At 42.6% G+C, this 24,717-nt stretch overlaps 1 protein-coding gene across 6 annotated transcripts in view; it reads right to left on the reverse strand.

The window, feature by feature from the left end:
* The window catches only part of TJP1 (tight junction protein 1), a 259,219-nt gene that overhangs the window by 224,117 nt on the left and 10,385 nt on the right, over positions 1 to 24,717 (reverse strand). For all 6 annotated transcript variants that reach the window (XM_070358471.1, XM_070358468.1, XM_070358467.1 and 3 more), the window contains exon 2: positions 23,131 to 23,263. In XM_070358471.1, coding sequence (XP_070214572.1) covers positions 23,131 to 23,263 — 133 coding nt within the window. The remainder of the gene's footprint in view (positions 1 to 23,130; positions 23,264 to 24,717) is intronic.

The raw sequence follows: 24,717 nt of genomic DNA on the forward strand, positions 1-24,717 counted from the left end.
AAAAGATATTAGAAAATACTTATAACTAACGACAATGAAAGCTCTAGATATTGCAATAGGACTCATCTATACCACTACTTAGACAGAAATCTGGTATTGTAAGCGTATATTAGAAAAGCAGAAAGACTGAAAAACACTAAGCTAAATGTGCAACTCAAAGATGAGGGGAAGAATGAGCAGAAGTTAAGAGTGTGTGAGGAGAATGATGAAATTAAAAACAAACCATGACAAGAAGCAACACAATCAAAAGCTGACTCCTTGACTAAAAGAAAAATACAGAAGGTACAAAGAAGAAATACTGGGATGAAAAAGAGAGTCACAGTGCAGAGATAGCTGACACTAAGAAAAAGACAGAATATAGTGAACAACTTTATGCAAATAAAAGTGAAATTTTGATGGAGAATGAAAAGTTTTTTAAAAACTGTAATGAGACCCCACTCATGATCCAGTGGTTAAGACTCCATGCCCCCAAAGCTCGGGACCCAGGTTCGATCCCTGGCCAGGGAACTAGATCTCACATGTCACAACTAAAGATCCCATGTGCCACAACAAAGACCTGGCACAAACAAATAAATAAATACTTTCTTAAAAAAGAGAGGAAAATATAACATCAAAATTAACTCAAGAAGAAATGTAAAACTTGAATAAACCTAGAAGCACTGAAGAAACTGAATCAGTAGTTCAATATCTACCCTTCAAAACATATTATTAATAGCAACAAACAAAAATCAGCCTTCAGTGATACTTTTGGCAAGTTATATCAAACATCGAGATATGGATAAATTTTTGCTTACACAAACTACCCCAGAGAACGAGAAGGGAAGGAATCAATGCCAGCTCATACCATGAAGACAGGAAAGCCCAGAAACCCAAGTAAGTAAGAACAGCACCAACATCTCGGTTTCTAAGTAGATGCAAAATCTTTCTAAAAATGTTAGGAAACCCAATTTTGCCAAGTCTTAAATAACATCAACATTGTCAAGTACAATTTATTTAAGTGACACAAAAACAGTTTTACACTCTTAATAGAAAATACAACAGTAGAACTTTGTAACTCACCACACTGACATGAAGATGTCAATTAAAATTAAAAGAGAAACACTGGATTAGCTTAATAGGTATAGGAAAGGCACTCTTCAAAACTGAACACTAATGATACAAATTATTAGTAAACTGAGCCTAGGAGTTCTCTAACCTAATAAAGGTGACCTACAAAAATATGCAGCAAATACCACCCCTAAGGGCAAAGCATCACAAGCTAAGAGGACCACTATCACGGCCCTCATCCGGCCATGCACGGGGGTGGCCTGCACAGATGGAAGATGAGCAGGGTGGCATGAGGGCCCAGACAAATCCATCACAACTCGCAGGGACCAGCAGAGTCTACAGAGAATTTCCAGGAAATCTAGACACTATGAGAATTAAAATGGCAGGCTGCTGGTTCTAACACCAAAATACAAAAGTCAGTTACACATCTACATATCAGCAGTTAGAAAGCAAAAATAAAATTTAAGCCATTTACAATGACAAAAAACTAACAAATCTTACAAGTCATATAAGATGCAACTTTACTTAAAACAATTTTAGAATAGAGAGACATGCTTTGTTCAAGTATAAGGAGTACAAACTATAAAGAGATTAATTCTCCCCCATTCTAATTCTACACGTTCAATGTCATCCCAATCAAACTCCCACGGGTGTTTTGTGTGGAATCTGATGACTGATTATAAAATGCGGAAGGAAGATAGAAGGGCCAAGTGTAGTCCAGGCAGCCTTCAACAATCAGGGTGAGATGGGAAGGCACTTTCCCCACCAGCTTTCATGATTTGTTTGTGAGTTACAGTAATTAACACCACATGGTCTCAACATAGGACTAGGTAAACAGATCAGTGGAAAAGAAAACACATAAGAACCTTCTATTTGACAGATAAGGTATTACAGATCAGTACAGCAAAGATGAAACTTTTCATGAATAGCATCCATGGTGAAAATAACAAAGCAATCTCTACCTCTCACAACACCCAAAAATAAATTTCAGGATTAAAGACTCAAACGTGAAAAGCAAACGCTAAAACATTTTTTTAAATGTAAGGGAGAACATTCTCTTTATGACTTGGAGAAAGAAAGGGCTTTTTAAATAAGACATTAAGAGAATAAAAACCATAAAGAAAAAGACCAATAAACATTAAAATTAGGGTCACAAAGTAGCAAGTGAAAGGTAAATCATGGATGAGAAGACCTCTGCAATGAATATTGCCATTAGAGGACTAACAACTACAATGTATAAAAAGTTCCTACAAATCAATAACCAATCTTCTCTGCAAACAAATCAGCTCATTCTTACAACTGCAAAAAGTCTCCATTTTTGTTTCCATTTTGCAAAAGGAATATTTAGCTTCTCTGAGAGTTATTCTTCTCTTATAATTTTCAACATAGAATTCTAAAACTGATTTGAATAGTATTAGAACTATTAAAGAATATATTAAAACTAATGTATTTTAGGGACTTCCCTGGTAGTCCAGTGGCTAGGACTGGACTCCCCCAATGAAGGGGGTCTGAGTTGGATTCCTGGTCAGGGAACCAGATCCCACATGCCACAACTAAAGATAAAAGATCCAGATCCCAGGTGCCACAACTAACATCCAGTGCAGCCAAATAAATAAATACAATTTTAATACTAATGTATTTTAACTATTTTTATGATTAAAAATAATTCATAATTGTACAAACTTTATAAAGACATTAAAATATACATTTGAAATATTAAATACTTAAAATGTTGAAGTTAAATGGAAAAGAAACAAATTAAAAAAATTAAAATCATTAATAATCCTTGATGCATACACACACCCCTGTGAATATTTTAGAATTTTTCTCTAGACTTTCTATTAATACCTACAGACATGTCCATGTACCTTGAATACATTAACATAACACATGCATGACCATTTCAGTTGGGTCTGAAATAAGGGCAGGTTGTTCACATGCCGACACCGTCCATCAACAGGAGATGCCAGCCGACAAGTGAGACTCAGAGCAACAACAGTTAATGTCACTCCTAGAGGAGGAACCGTCACAGGAGCGACAGCTAAGCACCAGCTAAGGACCACATGAAGATGGTGGGTTAAAGAAGTCTTGGAAAAACAGGACGCAAAATTGGAGGGGTTAAGACGAGAATCAGTACACTGTGAAAGGACTTCAGGAAGATGATACTGTCAACTGATGGATCCTGCAAAGAAGTCAGGACAATGGCTGAAGAAAAGGCATCTGAGAAAAGGCATTTCAGCTGGTGAAATATCAGATTACGAGGAACGGGAAGAATAGGAGACAAAGCTGTGTGTGGACCTCACAGTCAGCAAACTTGGCAGGAAGAGAGGGTGACACACCAGCGGAAGTTCAGCCTGGTCCACTGAGAGATGGGGATGCGGGAAGAGACAGGAAAGGAGGGCGTGGCGGCCTGTTGACAGCATCCCCACAGGGACCGGCCCAAGCTGAGGACGGACAGGTGGAGGGCCTCCAGCCAGTAACTACGGTCAGCTTCCTACCAGGGCCTAGCACTGGACAGAAGCCTAAAGCAAGACGCATCCCGGCAAGTTGTATCTGACAGCACACAGAATACAAAAAAGAGAAAAGTCTCTCATTCTGTCTTTGCTTCAAGTCACTCATGGCAGGAGAACCAAGATTTGAGAGAAATGTCACAAAAACTGATGCTGAGGGAAATTTTTATAACTAGGTATCTGATGACACAAAGGACAGATAAGCACTTGTTTCCTTAAAAGAAAGAAAGTCCTGACTTCTTCCATATTATCTTTGACTGTGTCAATCTACACTACTGGTGAATGCCATATGTAATGAATGTCTCTGTGCTATGTGGGCAACTGCATAAGTGCTAATTTAAGACACAAAATTAAAAGCCAAATAACTCACGGTGAAGCAACCCAACCCGTGTTTTCTTAAACATCTGTGATTAAAGCAGGAATGTGGTGATTCACAATCCTCTCCAGGTTACCCTGGGGCGGTGCCCAGTGGTGACAGGGGTGCAGGCCAGCTGTGATCTCCCAGCCCCTTTGGCATCCCCTACACTCCTCCTCGAAGTGCCCTGACTGATGCTAAATGGAGATACCCCTATGCCAAGCCCCAAAACTGGAGAGACAAGGACGGTGACTGGCCGCTTTAATTACTCCTTAAAACAGATCTAAAATTCATGAGTAATAAATTTTTTTTCAAACTTTAAACTTTTTATCTTATATCAAGTATAGCCCATTAACAAACAATGCTGTGACAGTTTCAGGTAAACAGCGAAAGGACTCAGCCATACACATATATGTATCCATTCTCCTCCAAACTCCCCTCCCACCCAGGTTGCCACATAACATTGAGCAGAGTTCTCTGTGCTATACAGGAGGTCCTTGTTGGTTATCCATTTTAAATATAACACTGTGTACATGTCCATCCCAAACTCCTTAACTATCCCTTCCCCCTGGCAACCATAAGTTCATTCTCTAAGTCTGTGAGTCTCTTTCTGTTTTGAAAGTTCATTTATATCATTTCTTTTTGATTCCATATATATGGGATGTCATAAGATATTTTTCCTTCTCTGACTTACCCCAATGAGTAATACAATTTTTAAAAGAACGCTTATCTTCTAAGTGTACACATGACTGAAGCTTATGGCTGAAGTGTTTGGAACTTCTAACATGGTTTTCAGCTTCAAATACAAATATTAGAGGCAAAAGCTAATCAGCTTTATTACAGGAAGGGTGTGAAGAGCTGATGTGATTTGAGGAAGTAAATAACGCTTGCAAAGACTGTCATTTGACTGAATTTACAAAATGTTCAATAATTCTAATTTCTGAAATAGCTGTGACCTTCCTAGAAATCATTCAGCTAAGTGTGGATGTCTCAGAGGTGGTTCAAATCCACGTACGAGAGGCAAACTCTCAGAAGTACCTGGAGAGTGACCATCAGAAATGAAGTCAAAGCACCACATCCTCCCTGCTTCCAGGCACGCTTCTTCTGTTTATTACATTAATACCCCACAATACACCTGTATGTCTCCCAACACTCGGCATTTAATTCTATTAGCTGAAACCACACCATAAACCATTTCTTCTCTCTCTCTTCAGAGGGTCCTTATTCTCAAATTTCTCCTCAAATTCCACTCTTCATATTTACCTTCTCAACCTCCTCTGCTCCAGTCATCAAAAGTACTCGACTCTGCTAGCCCCCGTCACTTTTGGCATTACTGTCAGGAATTTTCTTAAAATTCTGGCATCTCGCCTGAGGTGCAGGTAGCTTTACAAGAGCCACCCAGAGCAGTGTTAACACGACCAGGAGAGAACAATTAGGAATGGGCCAAACTAGCTCCCTTTACGGAGGAAAGACCCTGGCCCCGACTCCATTCCAACTGTCCCTCCTAGAGCCACACCTGGTCTCAGTGCCACTGCTCCCCTGACAACTTCTTAAACTTCCACGCCCAGCACTCCAGCCAAAGCTCCTGAATTCTGCACTAGGCCCACCGACACTCTCTCATGTCCTTGCATTATCACTTTGGCCCCAGGGGCCATCATCTCCATCATCCTCTCATCTAGAACTTCAATTCTCCCCACTCGATCTCTTCTGGACCGGCTAGCCTGCTGCGCCAGGCTGCAGAGCCTGTCTGGAGAGCATCACAAAGGCCCGCAGTCCCCTGCAGTCATGGTCTCTGACCTCAGGGTCCCTCAACCATGCCTGCAATCCCTGCCCACAGTCCCAGTCACTTCCCTCTCCTTTCGTCCCTCAGCAGCAACCCTGCATCATCACCTCTCCTCGGAAGCTCACCCAATCCTTCCTCCTGACTGGTGCTTTCCATGCCCTTCCAGCCCACCTTACTCTGTGCACACTATTCAGTTCTCCTCGCTGGGGCGGGGCTCCTTACTCTGTGCTGTGAATCCCACCCACCTGACCCCACCCCCTGCAGCAGCAGAGCCCTCTATCTCTGTCCCTGCTCCCCTCTCCCACCCCAATAACTCCAAAGGATCCCCCAGGCATAGAAAGATGCTCAACACTCTCCCATTTCTACAAAATGGCATATATTGAAAATGACAAACTTCCGTAGACTAGGTTTAACACTCACCAAGTGCTAACACAGCGGTATGCTCAACCTTCACCATATCATTTTACCTGTGCTGTCAGTAGATGGCTCCCCTGCTCTTTCCTGTAGACGCTGACTATTCTCATCCCTGAGCTGCTGATCAAGCCTCCAGCCATCCTGTGGGATCAAAGGGACCATCCAGTGGCTCCCCAAATTGAGGCTTTCTTTCTCACATCAGCAGCTCTGATCACCCCACCCCCAACCTGGTTTCAGCTGGGACTTGGGCACCTGCTGGGACGGCAGGTGACCCTGGACGCCCACTGACTCCATTTGCTTCCAACCAATCTCCTGACAAAGAACCAGCTTTTTCTGCTGAGGGTCCTGACTCCATCTTAACCCTAGGAATTACTAGGGGTCCCTTCACCTCAACTTCACATCACTATACTTGGGAGCTGAATAAAAGCCTGGCCTTTAGGCAGCTCCTCCTAGGTGGACAGTTAAGACTCTGCACATGGGACATGGGCTGTCCTGCTGCAGCTCAGCTGGTCTCCTCACCCCTGGCTCCCTTGTTCCTCTTATTTTCTACCATCTCCAAGCCATCTCTCATCAAATCTATGGCAAACACCCATGCCACAACAGACAGGCATTTCATTCACTACATATTTTAAGTTCTGGTAAGTGTTACAACCAGGGCTTCCCTGGTGGCTCAGTGGTAGAGAATCCACCTGCCAATGAAGGAGACTTGGGTTCAATCCCTGGGTCGGGAAGATCCCCTGGAGCAGGGAATGGTAACCAACTCCAGTATTCTTGCCTGGGAAATTTCATGGACAGAGGAGCCTGATGGGCTATAGTCCATGGGGTCACAGAGAGTCGGACATGACTGAGCGACTACATAACAACAAAAGTGGTATAACCAGCTTCTGAAATCTACACGACTCATCAGTGGTGAGCAAATGACACTATTACAGACCCCATTACATTTCATTATCATATATTATATATAACAATGAGTGTTCTATGGTTTATGCTCAGAGAAGAGCATCATTTTAAGAGCACAGAATATGTGAAACTGTTCAGCCAAAAACAAATAAGAAAAGGTTACTATCAGGTGGTCATAAACTGGAAAGTCAGATCCTGAACAAAGATTTAGGAAGTCTTAGGCTTACAAGGGGTTAACTGGTGGCTCAGCAAATTAAGAATCACCTGCAATGCAGGAGATTCAGGAGACTCGGGTTCAATCCCTGGGTTGGGAAGATCCCCTACAGAAGGAAATGGCAACTTACTCCAGTATTCTTGCCTGGGAAATTCCACGGACAGAGGAGCCTGGCGGGCTATAGTCCAATGGGGTCACAAAAGAGTTGGACATGAATGAGTACATACACACACATACACACAAACACAGGCTTACAAATATACTGGTTTCCACTGGATAAATTCTCTATTGTCTCATTTTTTACCATCCAGACAAAGGAACTGATAATGTTTTTTAAAAAAAATGATCCAAAATAAATCTGAGAAAACACAGAGGAAGTTAGCTATAACTTTATATATTGTATCTTATGAAATTAAAATGAAGAAAAACCCAGCATGCTAAAACCCACAGGCACTATTGTACTTCATGACAGCACCACAAAGCAGAATTTAATAACTTCAAAAAGCAGGTATCTAGGACTTCCCTGGTGGTCCAGCGGTTAAGAATCTGCCTGCCAATGCAGGGACCATGGGTTCAATCCCAGTTTGGTAGGATCCCACTGACCGCAGGGCAACTAAGACCTTGCACCACAACCACTAAAGCCCACATGCCCCAGAGCCCGTGCTCCATCACAAGAAAAGCCACTGCAATGAAGAGCCTGGAACTGCAACTAGAGAACAGTCCTCACTCCCCACAACTAGAGAAAAGTCCATGCAGCAACAAAGACCTAGTGCAGCCAAAAACTTTTTTAAAAAACTAAAAAAGCAGTTATCAGATACCATCTGCATGTGATGTGCAAAGGAAACAATAAGTATATATCCTAAAACAGACAATGCTAATGCCTGACACAGTCCAAGATACAAAATGACAGAGAGAGACATGCTGAACACGCTATCATCTGGAGAGTAAGTCAGGAAACAGGACAGCCCAACTCTGTCCTCTCCTACAGGACGGTCTTGGGAATGCTACTTCTTCAGCAAGGCTGTCCTTGTGTCCTGCTCAAAATGCACCTAAACATGAGAAAGTGCAAGGAAGAGCATGTCTCTTCACTAGGAAGAAATCTAATTATCAGATGCTAAATCCAAGTGTTACGCAAAAACAAAATTTAGATGAAATAAAATACGGCTGCCTCAAAGAATTAGCAGGTCTTGCCAATCTCACTGTACCTCACTAACAATTTCAAGGAGGAAAACATAAACATTTGAACCATTTAAAATTACACAGTCCACTAAACATTCTGCTGTGAACACAGAACACATGGTGTGCTTGTTTTATAGGACATGTACAAAGAACCACATTTATGTGGAAGCCAAGGTTAAGACTTTAAAAATACGAACAGTAGCAATAAGAACATGCTGAATTATATAATTTCTAAAATGTTGAAAATGAAGTCTCATGCCAAAATAGTAGGAAGATGCCAGTGATTATGAGTTATTGAAATAAGATGCAGTAACTCAAAGTATACAGTAAGAGCAAAAGGGAAAAACTAAAATATTTTAAAATCTAGTTCATGATTTTCATTTTCTAATTATAATACATCTTTCAAAATTTAATACATGATAGAGAATGGAAAAACAAAGTTAATAAATGCTTACAAAGATGGTTCCTATAATAAATGCTTACAAAAATGGAAATGACTATCAAAATATGATTTTTAAAACAACGGAAAGCTAAAATCATGTTTGGAGTACAGGTATATAGCTAGTTTCAAAGAATTTCAACTAAGTTGCTTTTTTAAAAGCAATCAAGAAAATAGTTGACTTCTTCCAGACAGCAGAGTCCCTAAAGCACTTTCAGTTTTCATCCCAAAGAAGAAAACAGAGCCACTGCTGTCATCCTGCTGCTGCTGCTGCTAAGTCGCTTCAGTCATCTCCGACTCTGTGCGACCCCATAGACGGCAGCCCACCAGGCTCCCCCATCCCTGGGATTCTCCAGGCAAGAACATTGGAGTGGGTTGCCATTTCCTTCTCCAATGCATGAAAGTGAAAAGTGAAAGTGAAGTCGCTCAGTCGTGTCCAACTCTTAGCGACCTCATGGACTGCAGCCTACCAGGCTCCTCCATCCATGGGATTCTCCAGGCAAGAGTACTGGAGTGGGTGCCATTGCCTTCTCCACATCGTGCTGCAGCTATCCTCAATTATCAGAGTCCCCAGCATGTAAGTCACCTTTAGACAAGCACAGGGTGGCCCCGTACACTTCTCTGCCCTCAGCAGCACCTTCTAAATACCAAGAGCTTCCAGAGAGTCAAACAACCAAACACCTTCCAGGTGGAAAGGCCTTCCACTTTCATTTCCATCTTAAAGTCCACCAGTCACAAATTTAAGCAGAGGTGCGACAGGCAGGAAGTAGGAAGAAGGAAGCTTTCAGGCAGCAAGGCCCCAGTGGCTGGTTCTCTTGGGTGGCAGGTCACTTGCTGGGAAGCCCTGCCCCCAAGTGGCCACCAGCTATCCTGCCCAGGCAGCAGGGAGAAGGCCATGTGTTCTGTAGAGAGATCCGGGAATAGTCTCCTACCAGACTCTCTCTCTGCCCAGCCTCAGGCCCAGTGTCCTGGACCAGGTGACCACATGCAGGTAGCTTCCCCAAAGGGAAACAGCTGCCAGGCCCACGGCTGCCTCACGGAGAAGCCCTTGGGGGCTTCAGCCAAAGCTGACTTTCAAGATCTGAGCCCCAGTTAATGGATATCTGCCCTGCTCACACCTGTATTTCACTGCCAGTGCAATACAGAAAAGGTTGTGTGTGATATCTATGACCTTTTCATTAACAGTAAAGTTGTATGTAAAGGTCATGGATGGCTTCCTCTGATTCTGGGACCTACAGGACGTCCCAGTGTCCTGGCCCTCTGCCCTGGACCAGGTCTGTGGGCTGGGACCTGCTCTTCCAGCTGCCTGGGCCTCTCCTGTCAGGCTTCAGCCTCCTCCCAAGGCAGAGCCCTCAGCCACCAACCTCTGCCCACCAGCCCCACTTCCCATCTGTCCTGTGCCTCTGTCCACCTCGGGGGCAGGCTCTCAACACCTCTGAAGGTGAGAGCCAGTTCCAAGCCGATGGGGGACTCTCAGAGCAGGGGTGGTTTCCAGAAAAACCAGGCCACGTAGAGATCAGGGAGGACTGGGTCTTGTATCTGCACCCAGACAGGCTCTGAAGAGCAAGCGCTCCTATGATCTATGAAGTTACCACTGAAGAGAAGTGGCGTTACCCTCCCCCACCCGCCACCAGAAAGGACACAGTGAAAAAGCACCGAGGACATCAAAGGCCTCCTCTCCGCCTGCTGTCCTCTTAGGGCCGCCCCAGCTCAGGCCAAGAGTTGGCACCTCCTATACCAGGCCCACAGTCAACAGCCCTCACTACTGACTATCGAGTGACCACAAATGTGGGCATCCCAAAGACAGCAAACAGCAGAGACAGCAAACTACACATTCTGAATCTTTCATTTCCCCTCCTAACACTCAGCAGCTGTTGGTTGCATGCAACAAATTTGGGTAATTTCTTTTCCTTTTTATTCAGTTACAAATATTTTCTAATTTTCCTTGTTATGGTTTCTTAGACAAAGTCTCTTTGATATTAATTTCTTATCTTAAAATGAAAAATTTTGAAATTTCAATTGAAAATGTTGCAATCTACGGGGTCACAGTAAGCAGCACACCACTTAGCAACTGAAGAACAACAGCAGCAACTCTGCAATCACTCCCTGCGCTTTTTCAGTCTTTTAACTTTACTGAAGTCTTTTGCACTTTGATGGTGGCTCAGATGGTAAAGGGTCTGCCCACAATGCAGGAGACCTGGGTTCGATCCCTGGGTCGGAAAGATCCTCTGGAGAAGGAAATGGCAACCCACTCCAGTATTCTTGCCTGAAAAACCCCATGGACAGAGGAGACTTGTGGGCTACAGTCCATGGGGTTGCAAAGAATTAGACATGACTAAGTGACTAACATTCACAATTTTACTGAGGCTTTCAATGGCTAAGTCAAAGATCTCTCTTGGTAGATGTGACATTGCCCTTGAAAATATGTGGGGTATTTTCAAATAGCTTTTGATATGATTTCTAACCTAATTCCACAGTGATAAGAGAACAGATTCTGTATGATTTCAATACCTTTAGACCATGAAATTTTGGCACCTAGATTTATGTCCAGTTTCTCCTGGTTTATAGTCTATGGGAATTTGAACAGAATTTATATCCTACTGTTGCATGAAAATCATATAAACCCTAATTACACTGAATTGGTTCATAGTGCTTTTCAGGTCTACTATAACCTTCTACTTTTCTGTCTACTTATTTTATTAATTTTTGAGAGTTTGATATTGAAACTTCAATTAAATATCTTATCTACTTAAAAAAATAATTGTTATAGTAGAACTATATGTAACCTTGTTCTGTATTTTCCAAGTCTCCTGTAAATGGGTTATCATACTTTCATAATTTAAAAAATAAAAAAGAGGAAAAAATGTCACATAATAACCAGGTAACCAATTTCTACATATCCTTGAAATTACAGTGTGTGTGCACACAGACACAAGTATACTATGTTATTATTTTTTTTCAGAGATTATTTATTCTGTTCAGCGACAAATATGGAAATCAAATGACTCAGTTACTTGAGTTAAAAGTAATAAAACAAGATCCTTTCTAAAAACCTGAAACAGATCCATTTCAGGTCAATCAGTTCAGTCACTCAGTCATGTCCAACTCTTTGCGACTCCATGGACTGCAGCACGCCAGGTTTCCCTGTCCATCACCAATTTCTAGAGCTGGCTCAAACTCATGTCCATCAAGTCATCTCAATGCCATCCAGCCATCTCATCTTCTGTCATCCCCTTCTCCTCCTGCCTTCAATCTTTCCCACCATCAGGGTCTTTTCTAACGAGTCAGTTCTTCACTTCAGGTGGCCAAAGGACTAGAAATTCAGCTTCAGCATCAGTCCTTCCAATGAATATTCAGGACTGATTTCCTTTAGGAGGGACTGGTTGGATCTCCTTGCAGACCAAGAGACTCTTGAGAGTCTTGGACTCTCTTGGACTCTTCTCCAACACCACAGTTCAAAAGCATCAATTTTTCGGTGCTCAGCTTTCTTTATGGTCCAACTCTCACATCCATACATGACTACTGGAAAAACCATAGCTTTGACTAGATGAACCTTTATCAGCAAAGTAATGTCTCTGCTTTTTAATATGCTGTCTAGGTTTATCATAGCTTTTCTTCCATTTTAGGTAGAAAAGTATTATTTCCAAAAATTTACTCATTTAGCAGACATGAAAATAATCTTTTTATTTCTATAATTTTTTCAACCTCTTTTGCCCTGCCTGCCTGTCATCCCACTGTCCTCGGCTAATGTCACTAGCAACCCCCAAACGCTCCCCTCCCTACCCTACCCGCCACTGTAAGTATAGAACCTGGAGGCTGAGTTCACTGCCCTGGGCCCTCTCATAGCCCTGGAGGAGGTGCTGTCAAGAAGATGGTACAACTGTCAGTGTCCATGACATGGCTCTTTGTTCTGTGACTATACAAAATAATTACACTGTTTCTCTTCTCAAGATAAAAAGTAAAAAAGACAAATTCTGGTTCCCACTCCTTAAATGACCCTCTCTGACCACAGGCAGGTCCTTTCCCCTCCTCCACACACCTGCAAGTCATTCACTCCTTTCTGGAAACTGTTCTCCTCAGCTAACACCCATCCACAAATGTCCTCTCCTCGCTCGCCTCCTATGCCCCACCTTTGACCTGGCCATGCTCTCTGGTTCACGCTTTAGTTCTCTTAGTTCCCAGAAGCATCCTCATAACAGAATCCTTTTCCCCCAATGAAATGGAGCCTGTTCTCCTGCCCTCCTGAAGTAGAATAGGTGAACATGGAGCTCCAGGCTGGCGGGGAGGGTAGAGCTCTGCAGAGCTCCAGGCTCAGAACAACCTGCGGTCCCTTACAGGGCCCTGGCAGCTCCCAGCTCATCCCCATACCCTAGCTCCCTCAACCTGGGGACACCCCCCACCTTCCCCCTTACAAAGTCAGATGCCTCCTTCAGGTCCAGTTCCAGGTCAGTTCTTGGTGATTCTCTTCGGCACCAGGCAGGAATGAGCATGGCCTCTACTACTGTCTGTGGTGGAGTGATGTTGTTGACATTTCTGCCTTTTCTATTAAATCAAGACCATTTAAAGGCAGACGAGATGGTGGTGGTGGTAATGGTGTGTGTGTGTGTGAGAAAGAGAGAGAGAGAGAGAGAAAGGTGTGGGAGAGAGGGATTCCAGATGAACCGAACACAAGGCTCAGGAGTGTTCTGCAGTGGGCTACTGTCTTGCTCTGCATGAATAGAAGTGAGGCTATGGGGCGGGCAGTGACTAGAGAGCTGGAGGGGAAAGTGGCCACAGGCCTCCAGTCCTGCCCACAAAAGGAACCGGAGCCCTTGAGGGAGATGGTCAGACAAAATCCAGGAGCAGCTTTCCTGAGACTGAAATACAAACTAATGCAGAAAACTAAACTAAAGGCTTCTCCACGCTTCCCAGGTGGCACTAGTGGTAAAGAACCCGCCTGTCAAAGCACAAAAGAGAACAGACAAGATTTCAATCCCTGGGTCGAGACGATCCCCTAGAAGAGGGCATGGCAACCCACAGTATTCTTGCCTGGAAAATCCCATGGACAGAGGAGCCTGGCGGGCTACAGTCCATGGCAATGCGGAAAGTTGGACATGAATGAAGCGACTTAGCATGCACATGGTCAACTCACCAGTTGGGAATTTCTCACTGGCCAATTTCTCTGAGTCTCTGGCTTCTACCCAGTTTGCTCAAATATATACACTGTGTTCCGCTTCCCTCCATCCAAAGGTTTCTCATTCAGTGCTTGTAAATTGTATTTTTTATATTTTTTCCTTAAGACCTAAATTTCTAAAAGGACCGTTTTCTCCTCAGTTCTGACAAATAAAATCCTGCCTAAAACTAGAGCCAACAAACTTTGTAACTAGCAGTTGTTAGTGAAAAGAAACTCTGAAGAGATCAGAGATATCAGCAAAAGTCCAAGATGGAGACAAAATTCTGAGTTCCAAAAGCAATCCAAAAAGCCTGCTGGATAAAGACAGGCTGACAATGTTACAAGAACAAGAGTGATTAGAGCCGCTGTGTTTATCAACCATTTACAAAGTCCTTGTAAGACTGTCTGTAAGAGTCCCTTAGAAACATCTGGACATTCATAGTTTAATGGAGAAGTGACCATTACAGACAATGCAGCTCCCACTAACTGGCTGTCAACTGACAACTGCATTCAGACTGGTCTATGGAAGTCATGAAATCACATCGGCAACCTGATTCTTTTTTTTTATTTCAATATTGAATTGGCTGTACTGGGTCTTAGTTATAGCATGGGGATCTTTAGCTGGGGCATGTGGGATCTAGTTCCCTAATCAGAGATTGAGCCTGATTGAATCAGAGGGTCCCCTGCATTGGGGGCACAGAGTCTCAGCCACTGGACCACCAGGGAAGTTCCAACAGCCAGACCCTTCTGTTCCCCAAGCTGAATCCTGTGACTCTGGGAAACTGCTTTGGGTGGTGATTCTGGTGGATCTCTGTACCCTCCAGCCACGTTCCTTCCACAGAGGGCCGGGACTGGCCACAGCACATAGGCACCCAGCGATGCGGCCACTCAGGGAGCCTGGACTGGTGAGGACAGACTATTTCTGCTTGAGCACAGAACCTGAGGTTGGTCGTGAGGAAACACGGAACAGACCCCGGATGAGGATCTGTTCAAACCGCCAATAAGAGATACGACACCCAGAAACGATGCATGCTTGGATGGGAGATGTGGACTGGACAGAACTGCCCTGACAGTGCTGACTTCCTGCCTTGGTTCTATGGGCTGCATCGTGATTAGGCAGAGAAAGGCCTAGTGTGAGGGAACTAAACCCAAAAGAGTTTAGAGGCCGTGGGACATCGTATCTACAGCTTGCTCTCAAGCAGTTCAAGGGACTCTCAAGAGTCTTCTCCAACACCACAGTTCAAAAGCATCAATTCTTCGGCAGTCAGCTTTCTTTATGGTCCAACTCTCACATCTATACATGACTACTGGAAAAACCATAGCTTTGACTAGATGGACCTGTGTTGGCAAAGTAATGTCTCTGCTTTTTAATATGCTGTCTAGGTTTGTCATAGCTTTTTTACCAAGGAGCAAGTGTCTTTTAATTTCATGGCTGCAGTCACCATCGGCAGAGATTTTGGAGCCCAAGAAAATAAAGTCTGTCACTGTTTCCATTGTTTCCCCATCTATCTGCCATGAAGTGATGAGACCGGATGCCATGATCTTAGTTTTTTGAATGCTGAGTTTTAGACCAGCTTTTTCACTCTCTTCTTTCACTTTCATCCAGAGTCTCTTTAGTTCCTCCTCACTTTTTGTCATAAGGGTGGTGTCACTACATATCTGAGGTTATTGATATTTCTCCTGGTCTTGATTCCAGCTTGAGCTTCACCCATTCTCACATTTTGCATGATGTACTCTGCATATAAGTTAAATAAGCAGGGTGATAATATAGAGCCTTGACATACTCCTTTCTCAATTTAGAACCAGTTCCTTGTTCCACATCTGGTTCTAACTATTGCTTCTTGATCTGCATATAGGTTTCTCAGGAGGCAAGTAAGGCAGTCTGGTATTCGCATCTCTTTAAGAATTCTCCACAGTTTGTTGTGATCCACACAGTCAAAAGGTTTAGCGTACTCAATGAAGCAGATGCATTTCTGGAACTCTCTTGCTTTTTCTATGACCCAACTGATGTTGGCAATTTGATCTCTGGTTCCTCTGCCTTTTCTAAAACCAGCTTGAACATCTGGAAGTTCTTGGTTCATGTACTGTTGAAGCTTAGCTTGGTGAATTTTGAGCATTACTTTGCTAGCATGTGAAATAAGTGCAACTGTGTGGTAGTTTGAACATTCTTTGGCATTGCCGTTCTTTGGGATTGTAATGAAAACTGACCTTTTCCAGTCCTGTGGCCACTGCTGAGTTTTCCAAATTTGCTGGCATTTTGAGTGCAGCACTTTCACAGCATCACCTTTCAGGATTTCAAATAGCTCAGCTGGAATTCCATTACCTCCACTAGCTTTGCCCACAGTGATGCTTCCTAAGGCCCAATTGACTTTGCATTCCAGGATGTCAGGCTCTAGGTCAATGATCACACCACAGTGGTTATCCGGGTTATAAAGATCTTTTTTGTACAGCTTTTCTGTGTATTCTTGCCACCTCTTCTTAGTATCTTCTGTTTTTGTTAGGTCCATACTGTCTGTCCTTTATTGTGCCCATCTTTGCATGAAATGTTCCCTTGGTATCTAATTTTCTTAAAGAGATCTCTAGTCTTTCTCATTCTATTGTTTTCCTCTATTTCTTTGCACTGATTCACTTAGGAAGGCTTTCTTATCTCTCTTGCTATTCTTTGGAATTCTGCATTCAGATGGGTGTATCTTTCCTTTTCTCCTTTGCCTGTTGTGTCTCTTCTTTTCTCAGCTACTTATAAGGCCTCCTCAGACAGCCAGTTTGCTTTTTGCAATTTTCTTGGGGATGGTTTTGATCACCACCTCCTGTACAATGTCACGAACCGTACAGGTTTTGATTATGCTTCTCCTGGGACATCATACTGATGCTGGGGCACACACACCTTTCACAGAGCACCAGATCCATCGTAACTTAACCCCTTCAGATTTGGCTTGAATTAAGCATTAACTATCTGGTCTGTACAGTGGTGAGCTCCAGACCTGCAAGGGTATATAAGTGGATCTTGCCAGTTACTGACACAATACCCACTTCCTCCTTCTTCCTCACCAGCAGAACCTTACTTTATCCCCTATAGCCCTGTGCTACCAACACTTCCCACTTCTTCTCCTTCCTCAGAACTGGGGAGGACAACATGACACAGTTGCTGCCAAAGAGATATAGGAGGACATCCCTAAGAGAACATGATCTCCTCTGAAATAACTGGACAAGGCTTCCTGGGGACAAAGTCTCCCCTTTAGGCTGGCTCGTGCTTCTCAAGGAAACACAAGATATGAGGGCAGTCCTGCAGCAGCCATGTGGAGGCCACAGGAGACAGGCCTGAGGACCCAGGCCTACAGACTGAGGGGGCGTGCACAGGTGGAGAGAGCTGGGTCTCATCACAGCAGAGGGCTGCTGGGCCCATGACTGCCTATCCTAGAAGCCTACTGAGAAAAATCCTTGGCAGCTGATTTTATTACTATTATAAATAACATTAATAAATTACTGTAATTCAATCACCCAACTCTTACATACATATAGCTGTTGTTTGTTTATGGATTTTTTTTTTTTTTTTTGCACTTCTTTGGTCAAAGAGCCCAAGCTAAGCAAATCAATACACATCATTTGCCAAATCCTGGTCCAGGAAAAGGCCTGATGAAAAAAATGGGAAGGGGTAAAGGGAGCTCCAGGGGAGGGTTTCCATGCTTGTAGGAGAGACTCCCCTCCTTCCAGACCTCATCCATGTGGATGTGAGGCCTGTGCCACACTCATCATGTGACAATCCTACTGATGAAGTCCACTGGATTCAGTGAGTTCTGAAGATCACCCCACTAGATTCTGCACCTCTAGGAATGTGACCTGATAAACATCCTGAAAGTTCAGGCCACTCTGAGTCAGTGTTTAATATGCAATCAGGAACATTTTCACTGCCTCAAAATGTGAAGGGCATGGCAATTTTGAGAACAGAAGCTGCCATAATCATCTCTTCCACCATCATCACCACCACCACCACCACCACCATCTGTACCACTACCATCATCTCCATCACAATTACTGCCACCACCATTATTACCACCATCATGTCCATCACCTCTACCACCATCACACCTCCATTCCACTGCCACAACTATCGCAGCACCACCACCACAATCATCCCCATCACCACCTCCATCACCATAACACCACCTCCATCACCACACCAGTACCATCTCCACCACCACCTCCACTATCACTACCATCGCCACCACACCATGACCATCACCACCGTTACCATCACCTCTGCCACCACCACCACTATCACTTTCACCTCCACTATCACCAATACTACTCCACCATCTTAATCACCATGACCCTCACCACCACCTCCACCTCCAACACTTACCTCCTCTACCTCCATCAGTACCGCCACATCTACTTTGGTTATTCAAACAAAATGTTCCCCTTATTGCTTCATGTTCAGGCATATCCGCCGTAACAGGAGCCAATATATGAAGCTGCTTCCTTTTCCTGTATGTCACACGAGTGCCATTATTTTCCATGTCCTTTTGCTCCTCAGCCTCATCACTTTAATATTTAGTGGTCTCTCAGCTTTCCTCTACTCAGCTACCATAGCTATTGAAGCAAAGAGTTAACCAACACAATCAACCAACAAACACTGAATGAGCACAGACCCGTCATGCTCAGCATCTGGGGAATACAAAAGACATGCTCCCTGCCTTTGAGAAGCTGAGGCACATCATCAGTGGGGAGTAGACCATGCACTGAGAGGCGAGAATGCAGTGAGATGTGCAGATGGCCTGGGGTCAGCATCCCCAACTACACAGAGATACCCAAAGAGAAGAGAAAGATGCCACATCATTAGAGCTCAGGGTGAGAGGAGCGGAGAGGACCCACGAGGCTCACTGCTGTTTCTTCTAAACTCTCCTCGGATGAGGCAGGTGTGGGGGTCAGCAGGGAACAGGGAGCAGCAGACTCCTCCCACCAAACCAGGAAGCAGGGTTAGCTGGTGTTCAGTGTCCCGTGCATCTTCTCCCTCCACAGACTTTGCACCTTAACTGCCAGCTTGTCATTCATCTGTCAGGCACCAGTAAAGCAAACCTGACATACGGCCAAGGTCAAAGGGACATTTAGTTTCAAAATCAGGCTTCAGCATGCTGCACATCTCACAGGAGGAGGTCGTGGGGAAGGGAAGAAGGAGAAAATTTCGTCACTGAAATTCCCACAGGGGTATACAGATCCTCCAAGAGCCTACACAGATGCCCCTTTACCAGGAGAAAATGTTTCTTTTCAAATGTGAAAACTGCTGATCATTACAAAACCACAGAACTATTATTCATGCAGCAGTGAAATGTGACTTACTGGCCCCAAAATGTAACACTCCAAATAATATCTTCACATATAAATACTCCTGGAAGGGTTTGAAACATGTATCATTTTGCCTAAGGGTTCTCAGTGATGACTGAATCCTTCTTTCACTCAAGGCTAAGTGAACAGAGACATAAGTTTTTAATTAGTTCACTGTTTCCATTTATTGTGCAGAGTTTTTGTAGTATTTCTCTGTTGGAAGAAAGAGAAATTAGCAATCAAGGTTTACACCCACAAAGTAGGAAATAAATTCCTTAAGTTCACGTTCAGAACAGCTTCCCAAATGGAAGGAGTCCCACCCAGCTGGCTCCTATTTTAGAGGGGAGGAATAATTAAGAAAAGCCATCAAATTCCAAGCAGTCTGTTGAATTTTTAAAGTATCACTTAAGACTCTTTGACAATACACTTCAGGATCCGAGAGGGAGGAAGGGACAGAAGTGAAAATGCAACTCGATGGCTCTAAAGTTGATGCAAGGACACTACAGTGGCATGGAAGAGCTAAGAACAGAAATACCATTAGCTAGATCTCAAGACTTCTCTTCTTCACATGGATCATCAATACATCACTCCATCACCCCAAGGGAGAAAAGGAACTTGTCACGTCGTTTATATAGCATTTTACACATGAAAGTGTTGAAGAACGGCTCAGGTTTTCTAGGTGTAACACATCTTCATAACAGACTCGTCCATTCCAGGCCTCGCCTGAGAAAACTGTACCAACATCCCCGGGAGCTGTCTGAGGACCTCGGCAGACTGGATGGATTCCAGTCCCCTCAGGAAAATGGGATGTCAATCTATGATGCTGCAGGGTTTACCAAATGAACTGGAAAGACCATCTCATTAAATCCCCACAGAGAAAGCTGAAACAATCACCTCTCCCCAGGGGTGAAATGGCATCTCTCTGACGCCAGAACCAAAGCCAATGGTCTCAGCTGGAACTTGAAGCCTCTCAGCCAGAAATCAGGACCTTGACACCATGGCAAGTGGACCTGCTGCTCCACTTGCCAAGTTCTTCCAAAATCAATAAAGATTGCATTTTTTCTCAGGCAAAGTTAAAAGCAAAGTGTAAAAATACTACATGTTCTTCTGCTGGTCACACAAATTTGATATATATCCACGTGAATGAAGTTTTAGTTCATGACCATGAACTTAGACCATGAACTAAGTTTTAGTCTTTCAATTTCAAGGCTCTCTGTTTACTATGGCAGCTGACAAAGGAAGCCATAGAGTTAATAAAAATTTTTACAATTTAAAAATTACCGTACAGTATGACAAATTTTCCAGTCTGCTTGAACTAGAAGAACATCTCTAAAGAGAGTCCTGCAATGGCTGAGCTATATCCTGACGAGAGTGAGGTGTGTGCTCCTGTCCCATTGGAAGTCATCGTGGACCCTTTCCCAGGGAGCATCTACCTGTTAAGACTTTGTGGCAAAGGTTTTAAAATCTGGTTCTCCACAATTATATGGTAGAGCCAACTGCATTAGAGAATCAAATCTAAATACTTTTTGCCTCCCATGAAATCCTTTTCTAAACTGTTTTTTAAAAGGGTAACACTCCTTTAAAAAAAAAAAAAAAGATAAAATTTGAAAGTGGGGGGATAAAGTCCTTTTTCAGCCCCAGGCCAAAGAAACTCCATGTCCTAATATCTTCTGGATACTACAGTATTATCTGGCTGCAGCTTGTGGTAGAAAGTGGGAATAGCCAAGCTGGGAGAGTGTTCTTTCTATTATTTTATTGTTCAGAAAATCATCAGTTCATTGCTTTGCTAAAAATGTTACATTATGTTCATTTAAAAAATTTCTGACAATCTAAAAATGTTAAACAACAAAATATAAAATTGCTGCCCCACCAACCATAACTGCAAAAACCTGAGACAGAAAATCAAATTGCAAAAAATGCAAACTGATTGTGGTAATTACATTTCATTAATACATTCCCATCGCTGACAAGTAGATGAACTGTCAGAATGTGGCCTTTCAATGCACTCTGCAGAAAGTAGAACACCAAAGTCAGAGCCAGGACAGTGTGTGCGGCCAAGTACATCCCATACCAGTACCCACAGCTCCTCCCCAGAATCCACTTTCCTGAACTCAGCTGTAGCTCTCCTTGAACCTAATGTCAGAATCTTTCCCCAGAGAGATGTTAAAACGTTTCACCTTTGAGATAAAGTCAAACAAGAAAGATCATCACAAAGAAATAAACTAAGTCTGCACCTGGCCAGTGCTATTTTTCCCATGCTTAGACTGTAAACTATCTTCAGCCAAATCAGCTCTTTCATACACAGAATGAGACAGGAAATCTACCATCAATAATTTGTAATCATGACCATGACAATAAAAAGATAACTCTATTAACCAACTTTTCCTCACAGATGAAATAATCTATTATTTGAGAAACTGAAGTTAACCTTATAAGAAGTTAAGCTTTTCTCCTGTCACATTCCAGAAAAATTTTAACATCTTCCCCAACCACAAAAAATTGTTTAAGCAAGTAAGCATACTTTATGACATGCCAAATTAATCAGTTAGCTGATTATGCTTCAGTAATGATAATAACAATAAGATTTTACATCATATAAAATAATGTGATGGAATTTCAACTCTCATTTGTATATTATTCTCAAATTTGAATTAACAAATAATTAAAATTTGTTTCTCAGTTCGCTTTATTTTAGACAGACTTCTATTTTCCTCTGTCATTCTGGTAGGTCTACTCAGCAAGAATTTACCATCTTTTTACCTTTTTCAGTTATTGTTTGAACATCTTCTGATAGGTCACATTTTACCTTCTTAAGACTGACATGGTCAAGTGTACTTTTAAGTAAAATAGTTGGGTAAAATTATTTTAATGAAGATGTTGGAAAATGAAGGAAAAAAACCCAAAACATCCATTATTACTAAAACTTTTCATCAATTATAGGTAAAAGATGTTCCAGTTCTATCCTCAAAAAAGACAGGCTTTACTTCTATACTTTCTAACTGCTTTTTGAAACAATAATGGTCAGTGGTATTTTCATAATTCTGAATTTCTCAGAGCTCAAAAAGGGGAGAAATTAACATATCTAGTCTAAGCATCCCAAACATCCATTAATTTGCCAATGAATCCTACAGCACATACATATGAAAAAAAATCTCACAGCTGGTTTTCTCATAGAGAAAACCCTAGTGTTTCCTTTATGGCATTAAGTAGCTCTTCTAGACCAGGACAACACAATTAACAGGAAAGGACAATGGGGCCTGAACGTGGCGGTGTTCTCTAAAGACATCACAAATTTACCATATGCCTTGTGAAAACCTGTTACCTTGCCTGGTGAAAAAAGACCACTAATGTTAACCACCAAGAACGAAAAGAAATCACCACCGTTAACTGAACCAGGATCTGTCCTAATATAATAATAGGAGTGCACCTCTATTTTCCAGAACTACCAGGAAGTTGGGTGTTTGGGGTTCATCAAATACTTAGGTCTGTACCTACATTAACATGTGGATTTGTGATTTTCCAAGAAATTTACTTCATCCACTGACCTTAACTCAGTTTTTATTGTAGAGTTCAGGAAACACATCTTTACCTTGGTCTGTGAACCAGAATCATCATTATGAACCACTTATCATAAACGTAACTATGGGTACTGGTTAAGAAAGTTACACCGCTTGGTAATCTGTTGGGTAAACCAGTTTTTACTGAAAAATGCTTAACATAAAATAAGCCTGTTGCCTTTTAATGAAATTTTTTAAAATTCAATTTTTTCATATGCTTTGAAAAGGAATAAAAGTCTTAAACCATCCACTCACAGTGAGTTCACAGAAATCGATGCTATCGAGGCTCTTGCTCCTGTGCAGTCTCCCTTTAATTCGTCTTAAAGAAGGCTTTCCTTGGCTGACACTAGAAGTAGCACCACTGGGGTTTTCAGAGGACGGCGTTACCCTGCAAGAAGAGGAAAGCACTTAAGACAACAGGCTCGCAGATGAGCACATTTCTCAGTACGAGGTAGACATTTACTCGAGAACAGCTGTGGAAAAGCCATTCTTTTCCAGCTAGAGAGCTAAGAACCACAGTGGAGCTGCCTTCTATCCAGCACCTTTGTAGGTATTTCTCAGCAGCTTCTGAGTTTAGAGATCTCTAGCGACAGTTCAAATATTACAACATAGGATCCACTGAGAGTCAGTTCTGTGACCGTGAGAGAAGCAATCAAGACTGGACTGAAGTTTCCTAGGTGACTGAGAAGCGCCGTTCCCTGCGGTAGTTATTCATCAAGTGCTCAGCTGGGTGCCTGGCACACCAGTGCACCAGCCGTCATGTGCACCAACACAGACACTGTTCAGGAGGCTTTTGTTAAGCATGACAATAGCCTTTAAAAATCTAACCATGACAGCCGACACTTAATTCAGTATTACTATGGAACTAAGAAAATACAGATAAGAAGAAACGGCACATGAACTAAGCCATCTACAGAACACACACTGGGCTATGTGTTCACACATACAAACACACACTCAAGACTGCCACGTGTTCTTCCATGTCTGTGCCACTGCTGGTGGCAGTCCTAAACAAGATGCCTTGGGAATCTGGGAGGAAACTGCTCGGTGGATTATGGTCTCAGCAATAATAAAGATTATAAGGTAATGAGACTGATTTGTAAGTGAGGTCTGGGAAAAACAGCATTCTAATTATACTCAGAGCTTCTATTTGTAATACATTTCATGTTCATGAATTTATCAACCTTCACAACATATTTAACTTTTGATATTTAAAATGCTGTTTTCTGGGACTTCTCTGGGTGTCCAGGCTTTATGACTCCATGCTTCCACTGGAAAGGCCATGAGTTCAATCCCTGGTTGCGGAACTAAGATTCCATATGCCTCTTGGCCCAAAAATCAAAACACAAAATATAAGCAATATTGTAACAAATTCAATAAAGACTACAAATGGTCCGCATTAAAAAGAAAAAAACTTAAAATGTTTTCTGAAAAGGATAAGCTATGTCTGCTACTGCTTGAAAAGGACACAAGGATGACTACTAGCAAAACAAATTGAACTTAATAAAAATACGATAGGAGTAAATACCATAAAAGAGACTTGTTTAGGTACACCTACAGTGGGCTGGAGGAAGCACAAGCTGGAATCAAGATTGCCAGGAGAAATATCAATAACCTCAGATATGTAGATGACACCACCCTTATGGCAGAAAGTGAAGAAGAACTAAAGAGCCTCTTGATGAAAGTGAAAGAGGAGAGTGAAAAAGTTGGCTTAAAGCTCAACATTCAGAAAACTAAGATCATGGCATCTGGTCCCATCATTTCATGGGAAATAGATGGGGAAACAGTAGAAACAGTGGCTGGCTTTATTTTTCTGGGCTCCAAAATCACTGCAGATGGTGA

This window comes from Bos mutus, chromosome 21 (genome assembly GCF_027580195.1).
Source record: "Bos mutus isolate GX-2022 chromosome 21, NWIPB_WYAK_1.1, whole genome shotgun sequence".
In the NCBI taxonomy this organism is placed as follows: domain Eukaryota; kingdom Metazoa; phylum Chordata; class Mammalia; order Artiodactyla; family Bovidae; genus Bos; species Bos mutus.